This window comes from Xenopus laevis, chromosome 5S (assembly GCF_017654675.1).
Source record: "Xenopus laevis strain J_2021 chromosome 5S, Xenopus_laevis_v10.1, whole genome shotgun sequence".
Classification (NCBI taxonomy): domain Eukaryota; kingdom Metazoa; phylum Chordata; class Amphibia; order Anura; family Pipidae; genus Xenopus; species Xenopus laevis.
The window spans coordinates 22,420,658-22,446,888 of NC_054380.1; the positions used below are offsets into that span (position 1 = coordinate 22,420,658).

General features: G+C 41.7%; 1 protein-coding gene across 1 annotated transcript; it reads right to left on the reverse strand.

Annotated features, from left to right (window-relative positions):
* Nucleotides 1-14,123: 14,123 nt before the first annotated feature.
* Nucleotides 14,124-26,221, reverse strand: calm2.S (calmodulin 2 (phosphorylase kinase, delta) homeolog S). The gene is given in 6 exon segments (NM_001087395.1): nt 14,124-14,764; nt 14,971-15,106; nt 16,533-16,639; nt 16,723-16,866; nt 18,663-18,693; nt 26,123-26,221. Coding segments are annotated over 6 exon segments (450 nt in total). The 5' UTR covers nt 26,126-26,221; the 3' UTR covers nt 14,124-14,735.
* Between the last annotated feature and the right edge of the window lie 10 nt (nt 26,222-26,231).

The following is a 26,231-nucleotide window of genomic DNA, read 5'->3' on the forward strand; positions in this document are numbered from 1 at the left end:
CTGGGGAGATGGGGTGACAGTGGAATTGTTAACTATGGCAGATACTTCTGGGATGTTACGGGTGTTAGTTGGGGGAAAGAGAACCATTTTCGATATAGAGAAGTTTAATTTATGGTAGTGATGTGATATCCAAGTAGAGATAGCAGACAGGCAGGAGGAGACTCGAGTTAAAAAGCTCTGGGTTGAGAACAGGAGAGGACAGATCTGAGTAACGTCAGCATAGAGGTGGGATTGGAAAACATACAAGTTGATTAGTTTGCTCATGGAGGAAGTATGAAGAAGAATAAGGGGGTGCAGGACAAAGCCCTGAAGAACCCCAACAGAAAGAGGTAGGGGAGAAGATGTTATACCATTGTAAGAGACACTGAAGGAACGATTTGTGAGGTAAGAAGAGAACCAGGAAAAGGCAACACAGTGAACAAAATGATCTTTAACTTGTGCCTTATGTGCATTTCTCCTCATCCAGCATCACAGGCAAACAGTCTCAATTTGGTTAATATGATAAAAGAGATAATCAACAGCACTGATTTCCCCACAGCACGCAACTGCCAGTTTCATAACTCAGTAAAATCGCCCAGTGGAGGCACAAGTGTTACAGAGAGATTTGCTGGGGCTCTGCAATATGTGCCTGATATTTGCAGCTCACCCTGGAGGTGACATTAAATACATCTGTCTTTTATTTACTAACTGTACAGAGAAATAGGACACATAAATCCCTCTGCAAGGAAAGGTGACCAAGGGTTCCTCACTAATATAAAAGCAGCTGACAGCCCATCTTTAACCAGAGAAGAAATGCCAATGGTGACATCAATATATAATCAATATCATCAATATATAATGTATGGAGGGAGCAGTAGCACAACATTGCAAACAAATCTTGTACAGATAATTCATCTCTTTATACTGTATATGTATTATATATAACATGTGTATATACAAATATATTTTATGTTTCTCTCTCTCTCTCTCTCTCTCTCTCTCTCTCTCTCTCTCTCTCTCTCTCTCTCTCTATCTCTCTCTCTCTAAAGATCGACTATACAGGATTAGGTTGTCTTTCTTGCAGAAAATCCTGTATATCATAGGCTCCTGGGGCTGGGGTCTCCTGAAAGGGAGGAAACATAAATTACTTTTTTCTTTATCCTCCTGCACAATTCTTATTCCCTCCCTCGTCCTGCACATCTCTAAGTACCTCCCTCCTTCTCTGCATCTCTTAGTCCCTCCCTCCTCCTATGCATCTCTTAGTCCCTCCCTCCTCCTGCACATCTCTTAGTCCCTCCCTCTTTCTGCACATCATTTAGTCCCTCCCTCCTCCTGAGCATCTTAGTTCCTCCCTCCTCCTGTACATCTCTTAGTCCCTCCCTCCTCTCTCGCATCTTAGTCCCACCCTCCTCCTGAACATCTCTTTGTCTCTCCCTCCTTCTCTGCATCTCTTAGTCCCTCCCTCCTCCTATGCATCTCTTAGTCCCTCCCTCCTCCTGGACATCTCTTAGTCCCTCCCTCTTTCTGTGCATCATTTAGTCCCTCCCTACTCCTGTGCATCTCTTACTCCCTCCCTCCTCCTGTGCATCTCTTTTAAGGCCCCCATACATGGGCCGATAAAAGCTGCCGACAGACCAAGTCGGCAACTTATTTGCCCATGCGTAGAGCCCTCCAACGGGCTTTCCCGGTCGATATATGGCTAATAGTTGGCCAGATGCCGATCGGGCAGGGTGACAAATTCATTCGGATCGCAGCAGCATCTTTTCGTTCCCGCAATCCATTCTGATCCGATATGCCCACATTGATTCTAAAGCTATTTGCTGATTGGTTGCAATACCATTTATTATTAGGGATGTAGCGAACGTCGGAAAAAAAGTTCGCGAACATATTCGCGAACTTGCGCAAAAATGCGAGCGGTTCGCGAACGGTTCGCGAACCCCATAGACTTCAATGGGAAGGCGAACTTTAACATCTAGAAAAGACATTTCTGGCCAGAAAAATGATTTTAAAGTTGTTTAAAGGGTGCAACGACCTGGACAGTGGCATGCCAGAGGGGGATCAAGGGCAAAAATGTATCTGAAAAATCTGCCTGTGTGTGCTTGGAAGAGATAGTGTAGGGGGAGAGCTGTTAGTGATTTCAGGGACAGATGATAGTAAGTTTGCTGGCTAGTAATCTGCTTGATACTGCTCTGTATTGGAGGGACAGAAGTCTGCAGGGATTTGAGGGACATTTTAGCTTAGGTAGCTTTGCTGGCTAGTAATCTACTGTTCTCTTTAAACAACTGCCATACGTTGACCTTGTAGGCATTGTTTGCCCAGTTTTTTTGGACGCAGCCACTGAAGCACAGTTGCCATAAAAAATATGCCATATAAATGCTGAAAATAGTAATTTTTCGCCATACGTTGACCTTGTAGACATTGTTTGCCCAGTTTTTTTGGTTGCAGCCACTGAAGCACAGTTGCCAGAAAAAATATGCCATATAAATGCTGAAAATAGTCATTTTTTGCCATACGTTGACCTTGTAGACATTGTTTGCCCAGTTTTTTTGGTCGCAGCCACTGAAGCACAGTTGCCAGAAAAAATATGCCATATAAATGCTGAAAATAGTCATTTTTTGCCATATACGTTGAGTCAACGTATGGCAAAAAATGACTATTTTCAGCATTTATATGGCATATTTTTTCTGGCCTCTGTGCTTCAGTGGCTGCGGCCAAAAAAACTGGGCAAACAATGCCTACAAGGTCAACGTCGTTGACCTTGTAGGCATTGTTTGCCCAGTTTTTTTGGCCGCAGCCACTGAAGCACAGAGGCCAGAAAAAATATGCCATATAAATGCTGAAAATAGTCATTTTTTTGGTCGCAGCCACTGAAGCACAGTTGCCAGAAAAATTATGCCATATAAATGCTGAAAATATGCATTTTTTTGGTTGCAGCCACTGAAGCACAGAGGCCAGAAAAATTATGCCATATAAATGCTGAAAATATAAATTTTTTGGTTGCAGCCACTGAAGCACAGAGGCCAGAAAAATTATGCCATATAAATGCAGAAAATATGCATTTTTTTGGTCGCAGCCACTGAAGCACAGTTGCCAGAAAAATTATGCCATATAAATGCTGAAAATATAAATTTTTTTGGTTGCAGCCACTGAAGCACAGAGGCCAGAAAAATTATGCCATATAAATGCTGAAAATATGCATTTTTTTGGTCGCAGCCACTGAAGCACAGTTGCCAGAAAAATTATGCCATATAAATGCTGAAAATATGCATTTTTTTGGTTGCAGCCACTGAAGCACAGAGGCCAGAAAAATTATGCCATATAAATGCAGAAAATATGCATTTTTTTGGACGCAGCCACTGAAGCACAGTTGCCAGAAAAAATATGCCATATAAATGCTGAAAATAGTCATTTTTTGCCATATACGTTGAGTCAACGTATGGCAAAAAATGACTATTTTCAGCATTTATATGGCATATTTTTTCTGGCCTCTGTGCTTCAGTGGCTGCGGCCAAAAAAACTGGGCAAATAATGCCTACAAGGTCAACGTATACACTACTACAGCGGTGGATACGGATTACGTAAAATATATTATGGCTGCTTGAAAAAAGTCACTCCGGTGTTTTTTCTGGAGACGGTAATATTATGGATATTTAGACAGAATGTGAACAAGGTCACACAGCTAGATGGCGGGTTGAAGAAAACAGTGTGCAAATAATGCCTACAGGGCAAATAATGCCTAAAAGGTCAACTTATACACTACTACAGCGGTAGTAAAATAAAAAAAAGTAAAATAAAAAAAAATGAATATTAAAAAAAAAAAATTAAAGTTGGTGCTGCTGAACTACTAGGAGCAGCAGATTAGCACACCAGTCCCACTCCCCAACACTGCTAGACTAATAGCACTGGGCTCTTATAGTAGTAGTAGTAGTAGTAGTAAAACAACAAAAAAATAAATAAAAGCAGTCCTTACAAGGACTACTGTTATTGCAGCAGTCAGCAGATGAGATCAGAAGCAGGACAGCTGCCCACTGCAGCTACATACAGAGCACTGCAGTAGAAGGTAGATTACTAGCCAGCAAAGCTACCTAAGCTTAAATGTCCCTCAAACCCCTGCAGACTTCTGTCCCTCCAATAACAGAGCAGTATCAAAACGATTACTAGCCAGCAAACTTTCAACTGTCCCTGAAATCACTAACAGGCAGCAGCTCTCTCCCTACACTATCTCTTCAGCACACACAGGCAGAGTGAAAAAACGCTGCAGGGCTTCGGTTTTTATAGGGAAGGGGAGTGGTCCAGGGGAGAGCTTCCTGATTGGCTGCCATGTACCTGCTGGTCTGGGGTGAGAGGGCAAAAAAAAGCGCCAACAATGGCGAACCCAAAATGGCGAACGTCGCGCGACGTTCGCGAACTTCCGGCGAGCGCGAACACCCGATGTTCGCGCGAACAAGTTCGCCGGCGAACAGTTCGCGACATCTCTATTTATTATATGTGCTAATAAATTAGGCCCGTAGGTTTTTAGCTGGATATTTCTCAAACTAAAGGACCAGCCAGTGGAGGTATCTAATAAACATTAATATGTACAATCAAGCCTACAAATACCTTTGAATATAGGAAGTACGGAGGGCCAGGCTCCTTAGAACTTACAATCTGGAAGGGGTGACACTGGGTGTAAAAGTAATGTTTTGCAGACACCTGTCACCCTGTCTGTAGTTCCAATGCTAATGCTGGGGGACGTCTGGTTGTTGGGATCAGCATATGAGCCCTAAGTGAAAAACTCAAAGAACCGTCTGCTTTAGAGTCGTATCCTCCCTAAAACTTAATTCAATGAACTTCCCTATCCTGGGGTAAATACTGCACATTTATGGACAATGAACAGGCTGCAGAGGGAGGACCAGGGACAGTTCTAATCAAACTGAAAACCATGGCATCCCCTTCCATCATCCCTTACCTTTCCATTAGGGAGCATGGGAGTGCCCATAGCAGGAGGTGTAACTGCATCTGAACCACCAATTAGTAATTGTCTTGCTTTGGGTGATCTACTGGCCCTCTAAAAAACAGTCCTGTTAAAATATTCAATGGTGACCATGACCAAGCAATGCTGCTTCACACTCCATAACAGAGCTGTCAATGTGGGAATCAAGCAATATAAAAATTTGATGTCTCTTTGGCCACTATTATTCCGGTAGTTGAAGAGGACAGAGTAAATGAGTCATCTGGCTATTTTCCACAGCTCAAAGAACTATTTTCTCTTTGCACTGCTGTGTTGAATGCTTTATGGACTGCTTAATGACACTGCCCGCTCACGCCCTGGATTGAGATTTGCACGCAACTGACATGGAGATGCAAGTCTGTCTTGCCGAGCATACCAATCCAACAAGTTGCTCTTAGCTCGTGATTTCTTGCCCTGAAAAATCTCTTATCAGGTCCTCCTTTAGCCACTGTTGGCATAATATAGAGCAGCCACCAATATGGTTTGGTCACACGTGGATTTCCAAATAATGCTGGTTACTACAGATGGAGGTAATAGAGGTCACATGGCACACCACAGCAAAACATGTCATAGCCTTTATCTCAAGAGAAATAAGTCTGAAAATTATCTTTGCACATAAATAAGACATGATGGACCCTCTGAGCCAAAAGTCTAGATAAAGTTACCTCCAACTGTACATAGAAGTTAGGACCTAGGTCATTTTAGGAATCCAACATGCAACCATATCAGTAAATGCTCAGCCTGGTTTTAATCAATCCCCTGTGATATCATTACAGTTTCTGATGTACAGTTTTAGATGTACCCCTAAATCATATACTAACTGGGTTCAGGTGATAATGGGTGCATAAAACTGTTTATTAGGGAGCCAGTGCCCCTGAAGAACAATGAAAAAGACTGATTTGGCCCAATAAATGTTCCTTTTATTCTATTATTCTGCTCTATGGATGCTCGCCTGGGCTTTTTTTTTTGCGATTGAGAATTCAAGATGTTGCATAGCATGTGATGGGCCGAGTGGTCCCTTGGGTGGAGCGGAGTCATTATGTTTTCCAAGTCTCCTTTGCACAGAGATGATGTGTGTATCACTGTGGAACAACAATATGACACCAAGACAACTGTATGAAATGTGTGAGAGTATGTGGCCAGACAATTTCAGCAGGATGAAACATGGGTGGCTTGATTAGACCAGAAATCATGTATTTTTGCATCAATCATTTCCTCAAATGTTTCATAAAATGTTGTAATTTGTTACAAAGCTGCCAAAAAATGAATAAGAATTATTATAATAATGGGCTGAGACTACAGAGGTTGCTGAGCTTGTGACTGCTGCCAAAGCCTTGGACATCAGGTTGTCAACTGGATGCAGTCTTAGAAGATGAGTAAAAAGAAAATGGGCTGAGAAGGACCCAACAGCACCCATAGAAATTGTTGGCTGCACCCAAGTGAATATGATACAAGGATCCAAATAATCAACCAAAAGTTTTATTTATTGCCAGAACAAGATTCAATCACTTACAACAGACTACCCGCCATTCAGGAGCTTAGTGATATGGGTAGTTAAAGGACGGATGACAAACTAGCAGCAAGCTGGGGTCCCATATTTGGTGAAAACCACAGGATTTAGACAGGACATTCCCAAATCATGGATCCCTAAGGGGCGGTGCTTGACCATATTTGGGGCATGTTTATTAGTCAGGATGGATTTGGCCACTTTTTTATTATGCTGCAATGGTTTTAGTGAGGGCATTTGTTGTACTGGCAGGTACAATGCAAGACAAGTGTATACATGTAGGGGCACATTTACTAAGCTCGAGTGAACGATTCGAAGTAAAAAAAACTTTGAATTTCGAAGTATTTTTTTGGGTACTTCGACCATCGAATAGGCTACTACGACCTTCGACTACGACTTCGACTCAAACTAAAAATCGTTTGACTATTCGACCATTCGATAGTCGAAGTACTTCGACTACATACTTCGTTAGTTTAAATCTGCCGAGGTACAATGTTAGCCTATGGGGACCTTCCCCATTACTTTTCTAAGGTTTTTTTGATCAAAGGAAAATCCTTCAATCGATGGATTAAAATCCTTCGAATCGTTCGATTCGAAGGATTTCATCGTTCGATCAAGCGATTTTTCCTTCGATCGTTCCATCGTAGGATTTGCGGTAAATTATTAACCCTCGATATTCGACTCTTAGTAAATGTGCCCCATCATATGTGATGTTAATCCAGGGACTGTCCTATTGCTTTATTAGAGTTAGGAAGGGTTTTCTCATCTACTAAGGCATCATGGGGCACCCGCACGGTGTATGTGTTCCTCTGGATCACCTTGAAGCTACGAAGGAGTTATATGAGCCATCGAACCATTGAATAGGGCTTGAGCTAATCATAATTTTTGCCTATTTTAATCATGAAAAATCTACGGTTTTTCTTATTTCTTGAGTTTAACAGTACAAAGAGGGAAAATTGAAGCTCCTCCATGTTTGGTCCTTGCCAGGTAAATTATAGGTAGATTCGCAGAAATCCATTATCTGTACAAGCTAATTATCTCTCTAGCAAGGAACAAACATGGAGGATCTCCAGTTCCCTGAGAGATAGAAAAGTCTTAAATATACTTCTGGGAGGCTGGAAGCTGTAGGTATATTCCCAGAAATCCATTACTCAGGGGGATTATATCTCCCTAGCAAGGACCAAACATGGAGGAGCTTCAGTTCTCTCAAAGATAGACAAGTCTTACATATACTCCCGGAAGGCTGGAAGCTGTAGGTAGATTCCCAGTTTCCCAGAAATCCATTACTCAGGGGTATTATCTGTACTCAAGCTAATTATCTCTCTAGCAAGGACCAAACACAGAGGAGCTTCAGTTCCCCGAGTTATAGACAAGTCTTACATATACTCCCGGGAGGCTGGAAGTTTTCACTCCCCAATGTAAAATATACTGTATTTGTTAGGCTATTAAACTTTACTGTATGTATTTTTCTCCATCCAGAATTAGGAATAGAGTTAGAAAAATAGAGGCCCTGGGGCGAGAAAAGTTGCCTGGGATTCCAAATTCAAGAAATAAAAAACATGCATAAACCATTAATGTTCATCCAGCCTGCTGCCTCCCAGCTGATACTGATCTTTATCTTGAGTGTGCAGAGCTGTAGGTGTGTTTCCAGATGGCCAGGTAGCAAAAAGCTAATATACAGAGTAAATATTTGTCTGACTCTTCCTATATTAGCTCTTGGCAGCCTCCACTTAAATTCAATTGTCTGTCCATATGTTCTCAGACGCCAACCATTTAGTGAATTGAATTGTATCACGGAATATATCACAAGGAATATGGGGCCATTTACTCCGTACGGGGTAATAGTACAGTTTCATTGACGAATGTGAGATGAAGCCGAACCGCCTAATTACCACTAAATAATGTAAATATACAGTGGTGTGAAAAACTATTTGCCCCCTTCCTGATTTCTTATTCTTTTGCATGTTTGTCACACAAAATGTTTCTGATCATCAAACACATTTAACTATTAGTCAAAGATAACACAAGTATACACAAAATGCAGTTTTTAAATGAGGGTTTTTATTATTTAGGGAGAAAAGAAATCCAAACCTGTGTGAAAAAGTAATTGCCCCCTGAACCTAATAACTGGTTGGCCCACCCTTAGCAGCAATAACTGCAATCAAGCGTTTGCGATAACTTGCAACGAGTCTTTTACAGCGCTCTGGAGAAATTTTGGCCCACTCATCTTTGCAGAATTGTTGTAATTCAGCTTTATTTGAGGGTTTTCTAGCATGAACCGCCTTTTTAAGGTCATGCCACAACATCTCAATAGGATTCAGGTCAGGACTTTGACTAGGCCACTCCAAAGTCTTCATTTTGTTTTTCTTCAGCCATTCAGAGGTGGATTTGCTGGTGTGTTTTGGGTCATTGTCCTGCTGCAGCACCCAAGATCGCTTCAGCTTGAGTTGACGAACAGATGGCCGGACATTCTCCTTCAGGATTTTTTGGTAGACAGTAGAATTCATGGTTCCATCTATCACAGCAAGTCTTCCAGGTCCTGAAGCAGCAAAACAACCCCAGACCATCACACTACCACCACCATATTTTACTGTTGGTATGATGTTCTTTTTCTCAAATGCTGTGTTACTTTTACGCCAGATGTAACGGGACGCGCACCTTCCAAAAAGTTCAACTTTTGTCTCGTCGGTCCACAAGGTATTTTCCCAAAAGTCTTGGCAATCATTGAGATGTTTTTTAGCAAAATTGAGACGAGCCTTAATGTTCTTTTTGCTTAAAAGTGGTTTGCGCCTTGGAAATCTGCCATGCAGGCTGTTTTTGCCCAGTCTCTTTCTTATGATGGAGTCGTGAACACTGACCTTAATTGAGGCAAGTGAGGCCTGCAGTTCTTTAGATGTTGTCCTGGGGTCTTTTGTGGCCTCTCGGATGAGTTGTCTCTGCGCTCTTGGGGTCATTTTGGTAGGCCGGCCACTCCTGGGAAGGTTCACCACTGTTCCATGTTTTTGCCATTTGTGGATAATGGCTCTCACTGTGGTTCGCTGGAGTCCCAAAGCTTTAGAAATGGCTTTATAACCTTTGAAATTGAACTCAGGTGTGATAAACCACAGTTAAGTTATTTTTTAACAAGGGGGGCAATCACTTTTTCACACAGGCCCATGTAGATTTGGAGTTTTTTTCTCTCCCTTAATAACGTAAACCTTCATTTAAAAACTGCATTTTGTGTTCAATTATGTTATCTTTGACTAATAGTTAACGGTTTTTGATGAACAGAAACATTTAAGTGTGACAAACATGCAAAAGAATAAGAAATCAGGAAGGGGGCAAATAGTTTTTCACACCACTGTAGCTCATCGCTTGAATATTTGGGAATATTTTATAAATAAATATCTCACCCGAGTATGTTTACTCCTTTTTGTCTCGGAGCACATTCTGAATGCTGCCCACTGCCGACATTGGGGTAAATTTATCAAAGGGTGATGTTTGAGATCGCTAGCGTGAAATACCGTCAAATCTCCATGAATTTCTATGGGACTGTGGAGATCTCTAACTTCATTGTTTGATAAATATACCCTGATTTCTGTTTAAGATGGTAACAAAGGGCGAATACTTTAAATCCCTGCGGCAAGTTGCTCTTCTAACCAGACCGGATAGTCGAGGCTTCTTGCAGCTCACTGGCTGGTGGCAACATTTGCTTTCTCCAAGCTGGGGATGAGTGAAACCCCCATTGTTAGCTCTCAGTTGTCATGCTTATAATATTATCATGGTTATAACAGAACTGACAGCCTGAAGATCACTGTGTCGCTACGGGTGAGGTCACACTGGGAGATTCGGGCGACTAATCGCCTCTTCTTTGGGGCGACTAATGTCCCCAAACTGCTTTCCCCTGCCTTCCGCCCACTAGAATGAAAAATAGCCAGCGGCATGGCACTAGCAGCGCTTCGTTTTTCCGAGTCATCCGAAGTTGCCTCATGAGGAAACTTCGGAAAACGAATCGCTGCGAGTGCCGTGCCGCCGGCTATTTACATTCTAGTAAATTGGGGGAGATTAGTCGCCACGAAGAAGAGGAGCCAGGCGACTAATCTCCCCGAATCTGAGCGTCTGCCCTGACCCTAAAAGGGCACAAGGACTAATTATTTCCCACCACAATGTATTTTAAATTCCCATATGGATGGGAGTTCCGTCCATCAGTTGGGGGGCAACTGGGAGAATGAAAGAACTTGGTCTTGATCACATTTTATTGAGTTCAGGATCTGTTTTTCATGCCAACAAAACCATATAAAGGTCTCTAGCCAGTGTCCTGAGCAGGAGCCCATCCAAGCAAGCAAAGAGGATAGAGCTTCAGTCCAGGCCTTAGAAACTGATCAGTCAACAATAAAGGTTCCTAATGTCCAAGAGAAGTTTCAAGGCATAAATCAAAAATCCCTGTCCATCTGAGGTGAGTATATATGGAGATTTCCTAGGCAATCTCCAATGTACCAGAAGAAGGAGTCCAACTCAAAGCAGAGGAGTGTGAAACCCTCACTGAGCAAGCTTGTCTAAGGCAACATTGTGATGGGCTGGTCTGAAGTTGTTTCCAACTTGAAGGACATCGCACAGGGGAGCACGGAGATGCAAGCAAGTAGTGATAATGACTCTCAGCAGCCTCTTCTGTGCCTGGGATGCAAGTGGCAGTAAAGACCTCCAAGAACATCTTGGTTGTACTTGCATTGAACACTAACAGCAGGAGTAGGGGGCCCAAATGGCATTTTATGATGGAAGAAACAGTTCTGAGAAGTCATAATGCGATTTATATACTGGAGAGAGTTTATATTGGGGTTGCTGAAGGTCACAGTGATTTTAGGCTGATTACTGGGAATCACTGCTGTTCTATGTGGGGTACTCATTTTACACTGGAGATTGTCCATTCACATCACCGTTATATGCTGAGAAGCAAAGTGTCTTTATATGGTGGGGGTCATTATACCATATATGTTGGATACTGTACAGAAGAGATATGCTTCTTACTTGAACGACACATTTGCAGCTTGTGGGACAAATACTTATTTCAGTTGCTTCTAGCAGGGTCATTTGCACAATATATATGTTTGGCTTCCAGCAGTTTCACATACACAGTGTAAATGGTCTCCCCAAAATATGAGATTTGTGCCCTGCAATATATCTGCCCATTTGTCTCTGCCCCAAACATAGATATATATATATATATATATACACATACAAGGTAGATATGTTTCTAGCTATACAATATAGTTAGGCCCATAATTCGGTACATCACCACAATGAATTTTAAATGAAACAACTCAGACGCAGTTGAACTGCAGACTTTCAGTCTTTGTTTCAGTGGGTTGAACAAAAAGATTGCATAAAAATATGAGGAACTAAAGCCTTTTTTTAAAACAATCACTTCATTTCAGGGGCTCAAAAGTAATTGGAACATTGACTCAAAGGCTATTTCATGGTGTGGGCAATTCCTTTGTTATGTCTATCAATGAAGCAGATAAAAAGCCCTGGAGTTGCTTGTATGTGAACATGCGGTCAAAGGAGCTCTCCATGCAGGTGAAACAAGCCATCCTTAAGCTGCAAAAACAGAAAAAACCCGTCGGAGAAATTGCTACAATATTAGGAGTGGCAAAATCTACAGTTTGGTACATCCTGAGAAAGAAAGCACTGGTCAACTCAGCAACGCAAAAAGACCTGGACGTCCACGAAAGACAACAGTGGTGTATGATCTCAGAATCATTTCCATGGTGAAGAGAAACCCCTTCACAAGAGCCAAACAAGTGAACAACACTCTCCAGGAGGTAGAGTATTGATATCCAAGTCTACCACAAAGAGAAGACTGCATGAAAGTAAATACAGAGGGTGCACTGCAAGATGCAAGCCACTCATAAGCATCAAGAATAGAAAGGCTGTGTGGACTTTATTAAAAAACATTTAAAAAAGCCAACACAGTTCTGGAAAAACATTCTTTGGACAGATGAAACCAAGATCAACCTCTACCAGAATGATGGCAAGAAAAAAAGTATGGAGAAACTGTGGAACAACTCATGATCCAAAGCATACCACATAATGTATAAAACATTTGGGAGGCAGTGTGATGCCTTGGGCGTGCATGGCTGCCAGTGGCACTGGGACACTAGTTTTTATCCATCATGTGACACAGGACAGAAGCAGCCAATGAATTCTGAGGTGTTCAGAGACACTGTCTGCTCAAATCCAGCTAAATGCAGTCAAATTCAAATTTCATAATGACCCAAAATATAGAGCCAAAGCAACCCAGGAGTTTATTAAAGCAAAGAAGTGGAATATTCTTGAATGGCCAAGTCAGTCACTTGATCTGAACACAATTGAGCTGCATTTCACTTGAAGACTAAACTTCGGACAGAAAGGCCCACAAAGAGCAACTGAAGCCGCTGCAGTTAAAGGCCTGGCAGAGCATTAAAAGGAGGAAACCCAGAATCTGGTGATGACCATGAGTTCAAGACTTCAAGCCGTCATTGCCAGCAAAGGGTTTTCAACCAAGTATTACAAATGAACATTTTATTTCAGTTTTTTTTTCTTTTTTAATATGTCTAATTACTTTCGAGCCCCTGAAATAAAGTGATTGTGTTTAGTTCCTCAAATTTGTATGCAATCTTTTTGTTCAACCCACTGAAGTAAAGCTGAAAGTCTGCAGTTAAACTGCATCCAAGTTGCTTCATTTGAAAATTCATTGTGGTAATGTACAGAACCAAAATTAGAAAAAAAGTTGTCTTTGTCCAAAGATTTATGGGCCTAACTGTATGTGCAATTGCTTAGAAAAAGAATCACTTACGTATGCAGTGGTCGGCTTTTTTTTTTTTTTTTTAAATCGTGCATAGAATGCGTACTTGCGTCCATAGTCTTAACCCCTGGTTACAGAGTTGGGATAATACCCATTCTTACTACAATTTTTGCTTGAAAGTGCTCCTTCTGCGGGATTCAACCATCCTGGGTCCCAGTTTCCTGACAGCTACATACTTTTTCCCTTGCCACCTAAAGGTGGCAGAAAAATTAGTGGCCAGTGTATGGGCCCCCAACAGGCTTCCCTGATCTTCCAATGTGGCAGATGGAAGACAGGCTTAAAATAGCCGTCAGTTCGAGGACCACATCAGTCCATTGACAGAGTCCTCGATCCCACTGCTTGCATCCCTGGCCTTGTGATCCGATCATTGAGCCAAGTTCTACAATCGGACCAGTAAACTATGGAATGTTCCAATATCGTATCAGAAGTTAAATAATCTACAGAGATCACCCACTCGAGGTGGTCATATCAGTGCAAGGCTGGCTCATTTAACATCCTCAACAAAGGAGCAGATCTACTTATGTTGGCTTGAGGCTTTACATCTCAGCACAGTTCATTGCTTAAGTTTAGACCTCCTCCATGAGCAAGAACACTTTCAGTTGGGTCAATAGCAACAGTCTCACGCCTCTATGTACTCAATGCTCATTGATTTAAAGGGTCCCTGCAAATCCTTTTTCTTGGTATAAATTTATGCTGGAGGGGGGGGGGAGAAAATTCCCCATTCTTTTTTAGTTCTCAGAATGAAACCGTTCTCAGAATGAAACCTGGGGTGGGGAAAAAAAAAAAAAAATGAAACCACACTGCCCAAAATTAAAACAGAGGAAGCCATAATAAATTGTCTTTTTTTATTGGAAAACAAATATACAACTTGGAATGGATTTGAGGCAAATTGTGCCATAAGCAGGTTTAAGGAAGGAAGTGGCTAAACAAAAACAAATGGGGAAAAAAAAAAAAAAAAAAAGTACACTTTTTTTTTACTGGCAGAGAAACTCTGTATTGTGGTGATGTTTTGCAAAGCTCTCACCAGTGAATGTGAATGTTCCGTACACAGGTTTGGAAATGGATGGAGGGGGGGAGGGGAGGCGCTGGGAAGGGGTGAAGAAAAAAAAAAAAAAAATAATAAATTGTGTACGAGACAAGTACCTGGATATACCAGTTTTGCATTAGTGCACCATAAGTTCCATATTGTTAATGATCTGTAGTTTTAGAGTTGTTTACTCCACATTCCAACAAGCAGACTAGATACTCGATTTAAAAAAACAAAAATAAACCAAATAAGGAGGGGAAAAAATGACAAGATGGGAAACATGGATGAAATTCTAAATTACTAAACATGCATTTTTTTTGACAGTAAGGGAACATTTTACAGATAAGTTACAAACAAAGAAAGGCAGATAAACATCTTTGTACAAGAGATTTAAACACATTCTGTACACTCTTCACTTTGCTGTCATCATTTGTACAAACTCTGAAAGACAAAAAGAAATGGCATTATGAGACAAGGCACCTCAAGAGTAGCCCCCTCTCCCCACAACTCAAGTCACCACTTTCCTGTAAGTGCCGGACACTTCTACATTTAATGGGCAGCAATAGTGGCCGAAACACTCGCTAAAGCCATTTTACCAATTGTCCTATCAAAGCTTGGAAAGCTACAGCTTAAACAGATAAAATTACCTTCATAGTTTACTTGGCCATCTCCATCAATATCTGCTTCCCTTATCATTTCATCAACTTCTTCATCTGTTAACTTCTCCCCAAGGTTTGTCATCACATGACGTAATTCAGCAGCACTGATATAGCCATTGCCATCCTAGATCAGAAGAGATCACACACAATAAGGCAATAAGCAATAGAATTCGGATTATCAGACCATTATAGTGGAACACACAGCCCGCAGGCCACCAGAATGGGTTCTGTATAGATTTGTCCCTAATTGCCCACGTGCAATAGTAAACAATTCCTGCCCACAAACAGAAGAGCTAGCAATGCCAGAAACTTTCAAATATCATGTCTTATTGGAGCAGGGCTTAAAGTGGACCTGTCAACCAGACACAAAAATCTGTTTAATTTTCAAAGAAAACATGAAATCCAATTTCTATTTTTTATTAAAGCATTCATAGCTGCAGTAAGCTCATTTAAACAGCTCAGCTGTCAATCAAATATTGTCTGCCCCTCCTCTATGCCTTAGGCATAGAGGCGGGGCAGACAATTACTTTCACTTTCCATTCAGCACTTCCTAGATGTCACTGCTCTCCCCACATTCCCCTGTTCTCTTCACCATTTAATTGTGTAGTCAGTGCATGAGGATGGACATCAGGTCCCCCATTCTGGTGCACAAACAAGATTCTGAGATGATGCAAGGCTAGTCTTAATAACAGTGTCCACAAAATGGCTGATGCCTGCTTGCTATAATTATGATTACCAGACTGAAGGAAAGACTATTCAAATAATATATATTGTGTAATTATAGTTCATTTTACTTGACTAATGTGATAAAAATAAGATTCTGAATATTTTTTTTGGGTGATGGGTCCCCTTTAAGTGAAAAGAGCAGTTCCTTGAATTGATGCAAGGAGTCAGGAAACAAAACTGTATCTCCATCTGTGTGCAGTCACATATCTAACCGAATCCATGTCAGCGAAATGGCTCTAGATTGGGGTGTCCTAGCATGTGCTGCATGGCCCATTGTAAAGTCAACTATCCTAGTCTGTGGCTCCTGAGCTGGAACTAGTTTGGCTATTTTAGAAGTTAGGGACATGTAGCAGTAATTAATGGATAACTGGTAGCTATAAGCCAGCAGTACTCACTGGATATAGCAAAGAGAAAAGGGGGTTATGTTGTGGTGGCACAAAAACAGATGAGCAACCAAATATCTGGCCCACATCTTATTGTAGAACTATGAATTTTGTGTGCGTGTAAAACTGAATTGTGCACTCACTCTGAAGGAACTACCAAAACCATAGACCAGTGATCCCCAACAAGTGGCAACATGTTACCCCATGGATTTTAGTCCCAGTGGCCTCAAAGCAGGTGCTAATTTTTGTATTCCAGGCAAATTTTAGTTGCATAAAAGCCAGATGTACTAACAAACAGACTGCCAGTCCACATAGAGGCTGACAAATAGCCAATCACAATCCTATTTATGCTCCCAAACTCTGTTTACATTTAAATGCTGCAGGGGACCCCTGCCATAGACTGACAAGCTTTCTACAAGTAGAAATAGATTAGTAGATTACCTTGTCAAAAACACGGAATGCTTCTCTGATTTCTTCTTCGCTGTCTGTGTCTTTCATTTTTCTAGCCATCATAGTCAGAAATTCAGGAAAGTCAATTGTTCCATTGCCTGCAGAGGAAACAACAGCTTCATCATCTGGAGAAAGATTCAGAAGGAATAAAGAAAAGAGAGAAGAAAGGCAGCCCATTTACCATCAGCATCTACTTCATTGATCATGTCCTGCAATTCTGCTTCTGTTGGGTTTTGTCCAAGCGACCGCATAACAGTGCCAAGTTCCTTTGTGGTGATGGTACCATCCCCATCCTTGTCGAATAATGAGAATGCTTCTTTGAACTCTAAAAGGACAAGTTTTAGAATATCAAGCTGTGCAGAGAAGATTAATGTACACCAGAGTTATCATTTATTGTTTTAAGACTTCTTACCCCCACCCCTAAGCTTCTGCAGGTATTAGCGGTTCAGCTTGCAGTCTTTCCTAAGTTACCATTGCCTCCCTGCAGGCTGTTCACAGGCTTATCTCCCACAGCTGGCAGGTGAGGCCTACAAGGTCAAGAGAGTTGAATATTGCGGGTGCAACCAGCACCCACAAATGGGACTGCCCATTGTACGGAAAACTGCATTTGTTCCCTGTTCCAATCACAATTGTGCCGTAACATCTGAAGGTATACGGACCCTCAATTAAATTACTGCAATATCTGGACTACGAGATATACAAATATCACAAATCTAATGATTCCACTCAAATATCTAAACCAAAAGCTGAACACGAGAAGGGCAACAACCAAGATGCATTTGAAACCAGTGCTATTCCCATATCCAAAAGTTTAGAACATCCAGTTCCAGCACAGTCAAATAATGCCAAAAGTTGTGTGCCATTTATCATAATCGAGCTGATTGATCAAAGAGATCCTTGGCCGACTCCTATGGAAGCAGTGAGCGTGAACACATGGGAGCTTGAACACATTCCTACTATATGCAGCGTTACAGAGCCAAGCAAATGTGCCTCATTCACATGGCTAAAATAATCATTTTATAGAGATAGAAAGAAATATTCACAGGACTAGTTAGGCCACAAAGAAAATTGCATTCCTTTTCCAATTAAAACCCAAAGCTAATCATGTTATACATACTAGGCATGCATTAAAGCTACTCTGCAACCACACTGGTCTATCTGGTTTAGATACAAGATAGTGAGGCCATTTGATATTGGTCATGTAGAGAGGCAAATAAGCTGCTTTGGCATATCAATGTCTAAATCAGGAGTTCAAACTCCTTTTCCCCTTTTCTACCATAAAAACAGCAACAAGAGGGTTATTGTGCAGGTCTGACATGACCAAACAAATAGGCAGCAGACATGGGAGTTTAAGAAGGGGTCACCATATTTGCTAAAAGTGGCAATTTAAGCAGCACTGGTCTGTCTTTAAATTAGGGGTTTTAATAGGAATATTTTAATTAAAATAAGGAAACATACAAGCTAAAACAATATATTTTCTATAAACCAACATTCACTGGCCCTTAATGGTAAGAGTCCTAGGCAGGGAGGAAAGAAAAGCCTTTGAGTTTTTGTACGGTAAACTTAAAGGGCATGTAAAGGTAAAAAAAATAAAATCCCATTTTTACTTTCTTTAATGAAAAAGAAACCCATCTCCAATATACTTTAATTAAAAAATGTGTAATGTTTTTATAAGAAACTTGACTGTTTGCAGTGAAATTCTCCTTTCATTTACTGCTGTGGATAGGAATTGTCAGATGGTCCCTAACTGCTGAGCAGGGAAACAATCATACTTATGAACAGCAGGGGGAGCCCCCACCCTACTTCCCAGCCATGCAGAACTCAAGCAGTTTTGTTTATGAAGATCCCTAAGCAGCCCAGACCACACTGAGCATGTGCACAGTCTTAGTCTTGCAAAGATGTTTAACAAAGTTACAAGATGGTGACCCCCTGTAGCCAACTTTGAAAGCATAAATTATTTGTTTGATTAGGCTTGTGGTGCAGTAAGTTCATGTTTATATTTAGTATACAAAATACAGCACTTCTAGCCTTATTCTATTTTAGACTTTACATGCCCTTTAACAACCCACGGAGTGACTGATTGCTCAAGTACTTGGCTTCAATTAAAGCGTCAAACCTTACCTGCAATCTGCTCTTCTGTCAGTTGGTCAGCCTAAAAGGGAAAAGAAAAAACAAAAATCAGGTAAGTGATCAAAAACAAATTTCTTTACATACACAGTTTTAGTGAACATTTATCAGGACTAAGCATTTCATTTACAGGACTTGGTGACAAAACTTTTTTCACCCGAGTCTATGGGCATCATTTTCACGTCAAACATGTCGCTTCTCACTAGTGGTTAACACAAAAAAACCCCACAACATAAAATTTTTCTCTGCAGAGAAAGTCCATATCCAACATGGATCCTTTGTAGACTAAAAACTGGACATGTAATAATGCAAGAAATAAAAGTATGAAACAGTTGGACCCTGTAGTCCCAGGCAAACAATCAGAACATAACTGGGGCCTACAGAGAATGGTCAAGAGACCTGCATGATGGGAGTCCTTGCCCAATAAAATTTTCTAAGCAGCCAAATTTTAATACACAGGCTATTCTGCTGCCTACTCAACCTGCTTTTATCAGTCTGTGTGTCAACAGCTTAAATTCTCAATATCATCGTGTTGCTCTTTGCAACCCATGCCTTACAAGACTGATGCCACAGACTGGACAATAGAAGTCTTCTAATACATGACATGATAGACCTGTGAAGACATTGCATGTTACCCAAGCTGCCAATGGAGGATAAGAAGAATAAAGATTCTTGCTCGAATGCCAGGGTTTCAGGTGATGTGCCACTTGATGCATTAGATTAGACAAATACACTTTAAGAGAATATCACCAAGAGCCATTTAGCTTTTGGAAAAGTAAATGAAGTGAGCACATGTTGTATGCAACTGCCACCAAGAACTGCAGGTCAGCTTTCCCAGTGATGTGGGCGCACTGTAGGAGGAACTACCCATATCTATTTATTACTGCAAATGCCAAGACTTAAGGAAAAGTGGTTCATACTCCAGCAAAAGGGAAGGAAGTCTTAGTATTTGCACATAAAACCAGAAGCTTTGCCACGTGTCTGGAGTAATCAATATTTGTCTGGGACTATCTCCAAGAAATTCCTCTCAGATTCTGAAAATAAGTTTTTCAAAAAGGTGTATAGACCATAGACTCAGATAACATTTACTGAATCAAACTCAAAACAGGATCCAAGTGCAGTAAAATATAAGCACGCAAACCCAATGTAACACACTGCCAAGCATGAAACTATTTGAATGAGACACTTGTAAGTGACCAAATGGTGAAGAAACTTGGCTCAAGACTTTCAGAGAAGGTTTTAAAGCAGAAGCAGGGCCAGCAGATCATGAAAAGACTGATAGACCTGCCCATAGACCGTTTTTTTGCACTATATTATGCCAGCATAGCCCATCACGGCCTTTACGTGGAGTCCTAAGCAATCACTAGAAATGGCTAGCGGCCAAAGTTTTTCTAGGCGGCAAAAATGTCTTAAAACACAAGTAATGGCTCATCTGGTAGCTACACAGGACACAGCTCGTCATTTCTCAAACACTAACACTCAATTACTATTTTTATCCATCTTCTGAAATTCAAGGGGTCTATTGAGTCACTCTGCTCCAAGGCCTTGCTTATTTAAAGCAGCAAGAAAACTGGTCAATGACTGGTGCCTTTGTAGCAACATAATTTTCCAACAATTTATCCAAAAGTTCGACTTTGAATGGACTAATCTCTAATATGCCTACAAGATTACATTTAATTCTTTATGTTAAGAATCAAGCAGGTTGCTTCATTGCTGTATTAATACATTTGAGTGGATGTATGGTGATGGAGCCATCTGCAACTGCCATGGAAATTTGAGATTGACATCTCCTGGAGGCAAGTAATATAGCACAAGACTGCTATAGTACCAGCCTATACTGCTGTGCTGTAGGGTCAGACTAAAAGTTTAGAACTGCTTTCTGTGACTACCGGTATTTTGGGCACAAAAATGGCATCAGTCTTGATGATGTTTCTAAAATGCTCCCATGATAGTATATATAAATCTGTAGGAAAAGCATCAGCTGACTGAGGGAAAAGTTCAATGAAAAGATGCAGAATCCAACCAGAAGTGTTATTTAATACTAAATAAAACCTCTGTCATTTCCTGCACAGAAAGCAAGCGAAGGAGGATCTGCTTATTTCATGCACTCCATTAAACGGCTTCGTTTCAGACATGTGATCCTATGATCCTGGTTAAGGGCCATTAAATGGGTTATCCGACTAGAAGATTCCAGTTCCAGTGCAACATACAGGAAGACGCTACACTAGATCCGCTTATGTTTCCAACAGAATTTGATTTCTCAGTTAGCATCCTCAGAATAGAATACAGGCAAAACGTGAAATATATAACCAGTACTCCATTTAGAAAGCTGAAGAAATTTGAAGGTAAACTGTAAATAGTGAAACACTAGGCTGCTGCTGAAAAGCACACAAAACCATAAATTAGAATGGAACTTATGTCATACTAAAAGTTTAAGAGAAGCTACCCCATCCCCTTAAGCTCCTAGTCTCCCACAGAAGACTTAAATTTCAGTGCCTTCATCACTGTAACATTACCAATAGCAGTTGTTAACCAGTCCTAGAACAGCTCAGTTGATAGTCAGTATTGCACGGGGCCCTCCTACAAAGGCAAGAATTGCATACAGAAAGAAAGAACACACACCTAGAATCTGGTGGACATAGAAGAGAGAAAATAAAGAGCAAAGAATGGGGATATCACAATAAAGGAGAAAGCAGAAGGGGAGAAGAAAGTATGAGGAGCAAAAAGAGAAGGCAGAGAGGGATTGAGAGAAAATGAACAAGAGAAATAAAAAGTGAATAATTTGGTGCAGGATTAAGAGAACTTGAGAAGTATAAAAAAAAAAAACACCCCAAGAGTTAAAAAGAACAAAAGAATAGAAGATGATGTATGTGGGGCACAGAAAGGTAGAGAGTGAGTGAATGGTGGTCAGGAGGGAAGATACTTGGAATACTGAAGGACAAGGCAAGCTGTACTTATCGAGTACGCCAATTTGTTAGCTAAACCCTAATGTTGATTATGGGCAGCCCCAAGGGAACACGTGATGCCAGTCTTGTACCCATAGGAGTAAACTTTGGCTGTTTTCCAGTAAAGAGGAGCACTGGCTCAGGGTTCAAGGTGGGGTACCTAACAAGCGGTCACCCCCTGTGCCAGTCGAAAAGCACCTCCATTAGAAAGGTTTCCCTTTATATATAAAGCTGGCCATGGCACAGGGCAATAAAACTTGCAGCTTATAGGGCTGCTTCAACAGCCTACCTGGCAAATATCTGAACAGGTCTGAAAATCCCTTCAGGCAAGGACCACATTGCAACACTGGTATGGTCCACCCATGATGGAATTGCATCTTTCTACATTAGGATCAGATTGTTGGCTCCTAGGCCAACGACTAGATCAATCTGATTTGGTTGCACAAGTGGCTCCATTCATGTATGGCCACCTTTAACTAGAAAATATATCTGGGGCATGGCTCAATCCTCTTAGCGGGATCTGCAATATTGCCTTGTTCTGCACAATACCCCAGGGAACAGCAAGCAATCTTTTAGGGTCAGGAGCTCAGGTTAACCTCCCTGTTAGGAAATCCACTAAAGAGGAGCCCAAAGAGATTAAATCTGCCCATAGAAATAGGCTACGAACGACAATACAAGGAAGGACTACTAAAAAAAAAAAACACCACATTATTCCTAATTCAGATTAAGCAACAAGGTTACATGTGGAGCAGCCAAACAGCATTCTTCTATCCTCATGGCCAATGGTCAGAATAATCCAACCTGCCACGTGTGGGGGGAGGAGCAATTCCTCACAAACCGCTGGACACACCCACAAGGTGTTCTGACCAATAAAATTCAAACTTCAGACAGACTGCAAATGTTCTGTCTGACCTATAGTTGCGCTACAATTAAGGGGTTGCTCACCTTCAAATTAACTTCTAATATGATGTAGAGAGTGATATTCTGAGAAAAAAGGCAAAATTGTTTTCATTTTTTATTTGAGGGTTTTGAGCTACTTAGTTTTTTAATCAGCAGCTCTCCAGTTTGCAATTTCAGCAAACTGGTTGCTAGGGTCCAAATTACCCTATCAACTATGCTCGGATATGAATAAGACTGGAATATTAATAGGAGAGGCCTAAATAGAAAGATTAATAATACGTAGCAATAAGAAAACATTTGCAGCCTTACAGAGCAATTGTTTTTAGATAGGGTCAGTTACCCCCCCCCCCCCCCATTTGAAAAGCTGGAGTCAGAAGAAGGCAAATAAAACAAAAAAAAAAAAAATATAAAAATAAATAATGAAGGCAATTTAAAAGTTGCTTAAAATTGGCCATTCTATTAAAATTTAATGTAAAGGTGAACAACACCTTTAAAGCTTGACAACATGGAGCAAAGAGGGTCAACTTCGGAGGGGTTCTTGTTGGGTCTAACATGCTCCTCTTAGACTAGCCCTGCTTAAACCCAAGCTAGACATATGTTAGGTTATCAATATAGCACATGGTGCTCCTAAAAAAGCCTTGACCTTAGCTGTTCATGCTTTTAAAAACTTCAGTTTTTTCTTTCAAGGGGGTGAACCACCGCTACCTTCAAATTGAGCCCCCCCCTTAACCCTAAGATGAAGGTCACTAGCCAATACCAGAGTCCACCTCATAGTACAGTCTGCCCCTGCTAATATAACTGCACATCAGAACATACACATAATGAGAGAATTCCACCCATTCTAACTGAGCACATTCAAAGTAATGCCATGTAGATTATTGGGGTCTAATGCAATTCTGGGTTCATAATCCGCATCTCTAGTCAAGACAAAAGATCAAAAGACAGATAAACAATTCATGGTGCACCAGCAGCCGAGGCAGCAAAGTGGCTCATCTTCACTTCCCGCCACCCTGGCTACTGGGCCCGCGTACAGCATCCAGCCAACCCACCAGTTTATTAGTTGGATACCAAAAAGTATTGGCCAGTTAATAAGCCAAGTTTTAATTCTGCAGATGTTCCATGATCCAGTCACAAAAACACCTTAGTTACACACACTAATCAAATATAATTAAAAAATAAAAATCTGCATATCTGCATTAAGAAACCGAATTAATGCCAGATACAAAAGCAAAAATTATTCTAAACCCTAAAGAGACAGAACTTTCTCTTCAGCTGCCATGTACTGTATGTGCAACCATCAAAGGTTACTTCAGGTGAATGAAGAGCATCCCAAGCCAGAACTTGAACCAGTTCTCACAACCTTAAGTATTCATGCCAATGGCCAAAACCAGAACTGACCCAACTTTGTCAATATACTTGGAGAATGCAGCAGATTTCTAACTGGCCACTTTGGAGACCACTGCTCATATGGGCAGATGTTCACGGCCAACCGGAGCTTTTGGCTACCAGTACATTCCAGTGTTTCAGGCCCATGTCAGATTTAGACAAACTGGGATTGTTGGCAAAGAACCTACTTGGTGTTGTGGACTGTACAGTAAACCGGGCACATTAACTAATGAAAAGTTGGAGCACCAAGCTTTGCCTTCATGTGCTACAATGATCTGAGAGATATGCATCATACAAAAGCTTAGCATGACACAAAGGGCTCTCGAGTTGGACATTTCCTACCGGAAAATGCAGCATAATGCAATGGGACCCACCCTGAAAGCAGGAGGAGACAAACTGCTGCCACCAATAATGGGTGGGGGGACCCAACACACACTTCCTACATTCACTTGTCAGCGCTTCGTGGCCTCTCCCAGTTTAATTATTACCAGAGGCGAGGCTACAGGGGAGCAGGGCGTAGGTGCTCTCCAACAGATAACACTGCTCCTGTTGTCACTCATTACTCTTAATTATAGCCATGCAATCACACGGAAAAAAAAAAAAAAAACCATGAAGGATCAATGAGGCAGAGTCACATGGGATCAGTAGACTGCAATTTCCATTCAGGGGAGGTGCTGCTGAACTGCAACCCCCATGGCTAACGTACCAGTGAACTTATTAAGGCGGCAGGGAGTTGCCTTTCAGCACTAACTGGAAGAGTCATGGCGAAAAGCCCTAAAATAAAAGGGACACCAGTCAGTTGTCAGTTGCTTAACAGCGAGAGTCTCAAGCACGGCAGAGGGAAGGAGAATCGACAGCCACGTCCCTCACCCCAGGCAATTATTTGTGAAGTGCAGGCGGGACCGACCTAGTTTCCCCAACATGGTTATGTTCCTTATCCACGCAACAAGCTTGTCGGGGGTGTGGGAAGCTGAACCCTGCAGCAATGCAGCCTTCGCACCACCAATACGACGTCGGAACACACTTTGGCATTGCCAGCAGTTCATTAGCAAGCGGTATCTGCCATGTACCATGTACAGAGTCATACAGGGATTCCCCAAAGGGTTCCTGCCTCTTACTTACATATAACTCACATATTTGGCCACATAAAAGCAACCAGTACGTACATGTTCTATAGACACACTGTCCGCTATGGTAAAGACATCAGCATTTGGCCAATAACTGGGGGATTCCGACATTTCCCTATACGTGAAATTACACAACTGTTATCGTGCCCCTATCTATTCTAGCACATTTCTGAGAGAGGAGGGGCATCGGCATCCCGACGAGCCCTTGTGAAGAAGGGAAATCAAACAGGGCAAACCTGCACCTGTCATTATTGTAACCGCCAACCTGCGGCTAACTGCCAGTCTGCTCAAAGGGCTCAAGCCTTACTCTTAACTACAGAACTACTATGGCTAGTCATCCCCCAGATTCTATAAGATATGTGGCACCCCCTCCCCCCAAGTGTCCAACAAAGAATTGCGGGTGCTGACAGCAGAAGGAGGACCCCAGAGCGCTGACATGAAGGATGGAAAGATCCCACTAAAGACAAGGAGGCAATTACATGGAACTATGGCCAAATACAACTGTCCTAGAGATCCCAGCATCGTCCAATCACATTTCCACTAGAGCGAAAACGTCTCGGTCCAGCGACAAGTTGCATCCATGGTAAAAGGGAGCGGGCACCCAGAACTACAGAATTTGGGGGGGGGTTACATAAGTCAAGAAAAAACAGGTCCAGCTTAACTACAACTCCCATCATGTCCTGGCAGGCGGCTGGGAGGCGCAGGTTACAAATAAGAGATGATGTACGTTCCCTATTTGTGAAGTGCAACGAGACAGCTGCCCCTATTGTAAAAACCAGCCCCCCCCCCCATTACAGAGAAATGCGCCGCTACAGAACACTTCATATAACATAGTAAATTAGGTTAAAAAAAGACACACGTCCATCAAGATCAGCTGTATGCTATATAATCATAGGAAAAGCCTAGAGGAAGCCTAATAAAGCCGCCCTGTCAGCCCTGAGGGCAGCGCATTTAGCCGCAAATCGGCGCGCACTTCCCATTCATTGAGGAGCAAAGTGCGCAGCAGCCCCGCGGAGCAAGAAAGGCGCGCAGCTGTCAAAAGGCTCCGTCCGACCGTCTCCGCAGCTGTTAGCGAGCTAAGCCGCCCTTTACTCACCATTTCGGAATAGTTGCCTTAGTTTAATCGAGAAGCTCCGACCAGACGCGCACAGTCTCTCCCAGCGCAACCTAAACCCTCACAGGCTCGGCTCGGACTAATTTCTAAC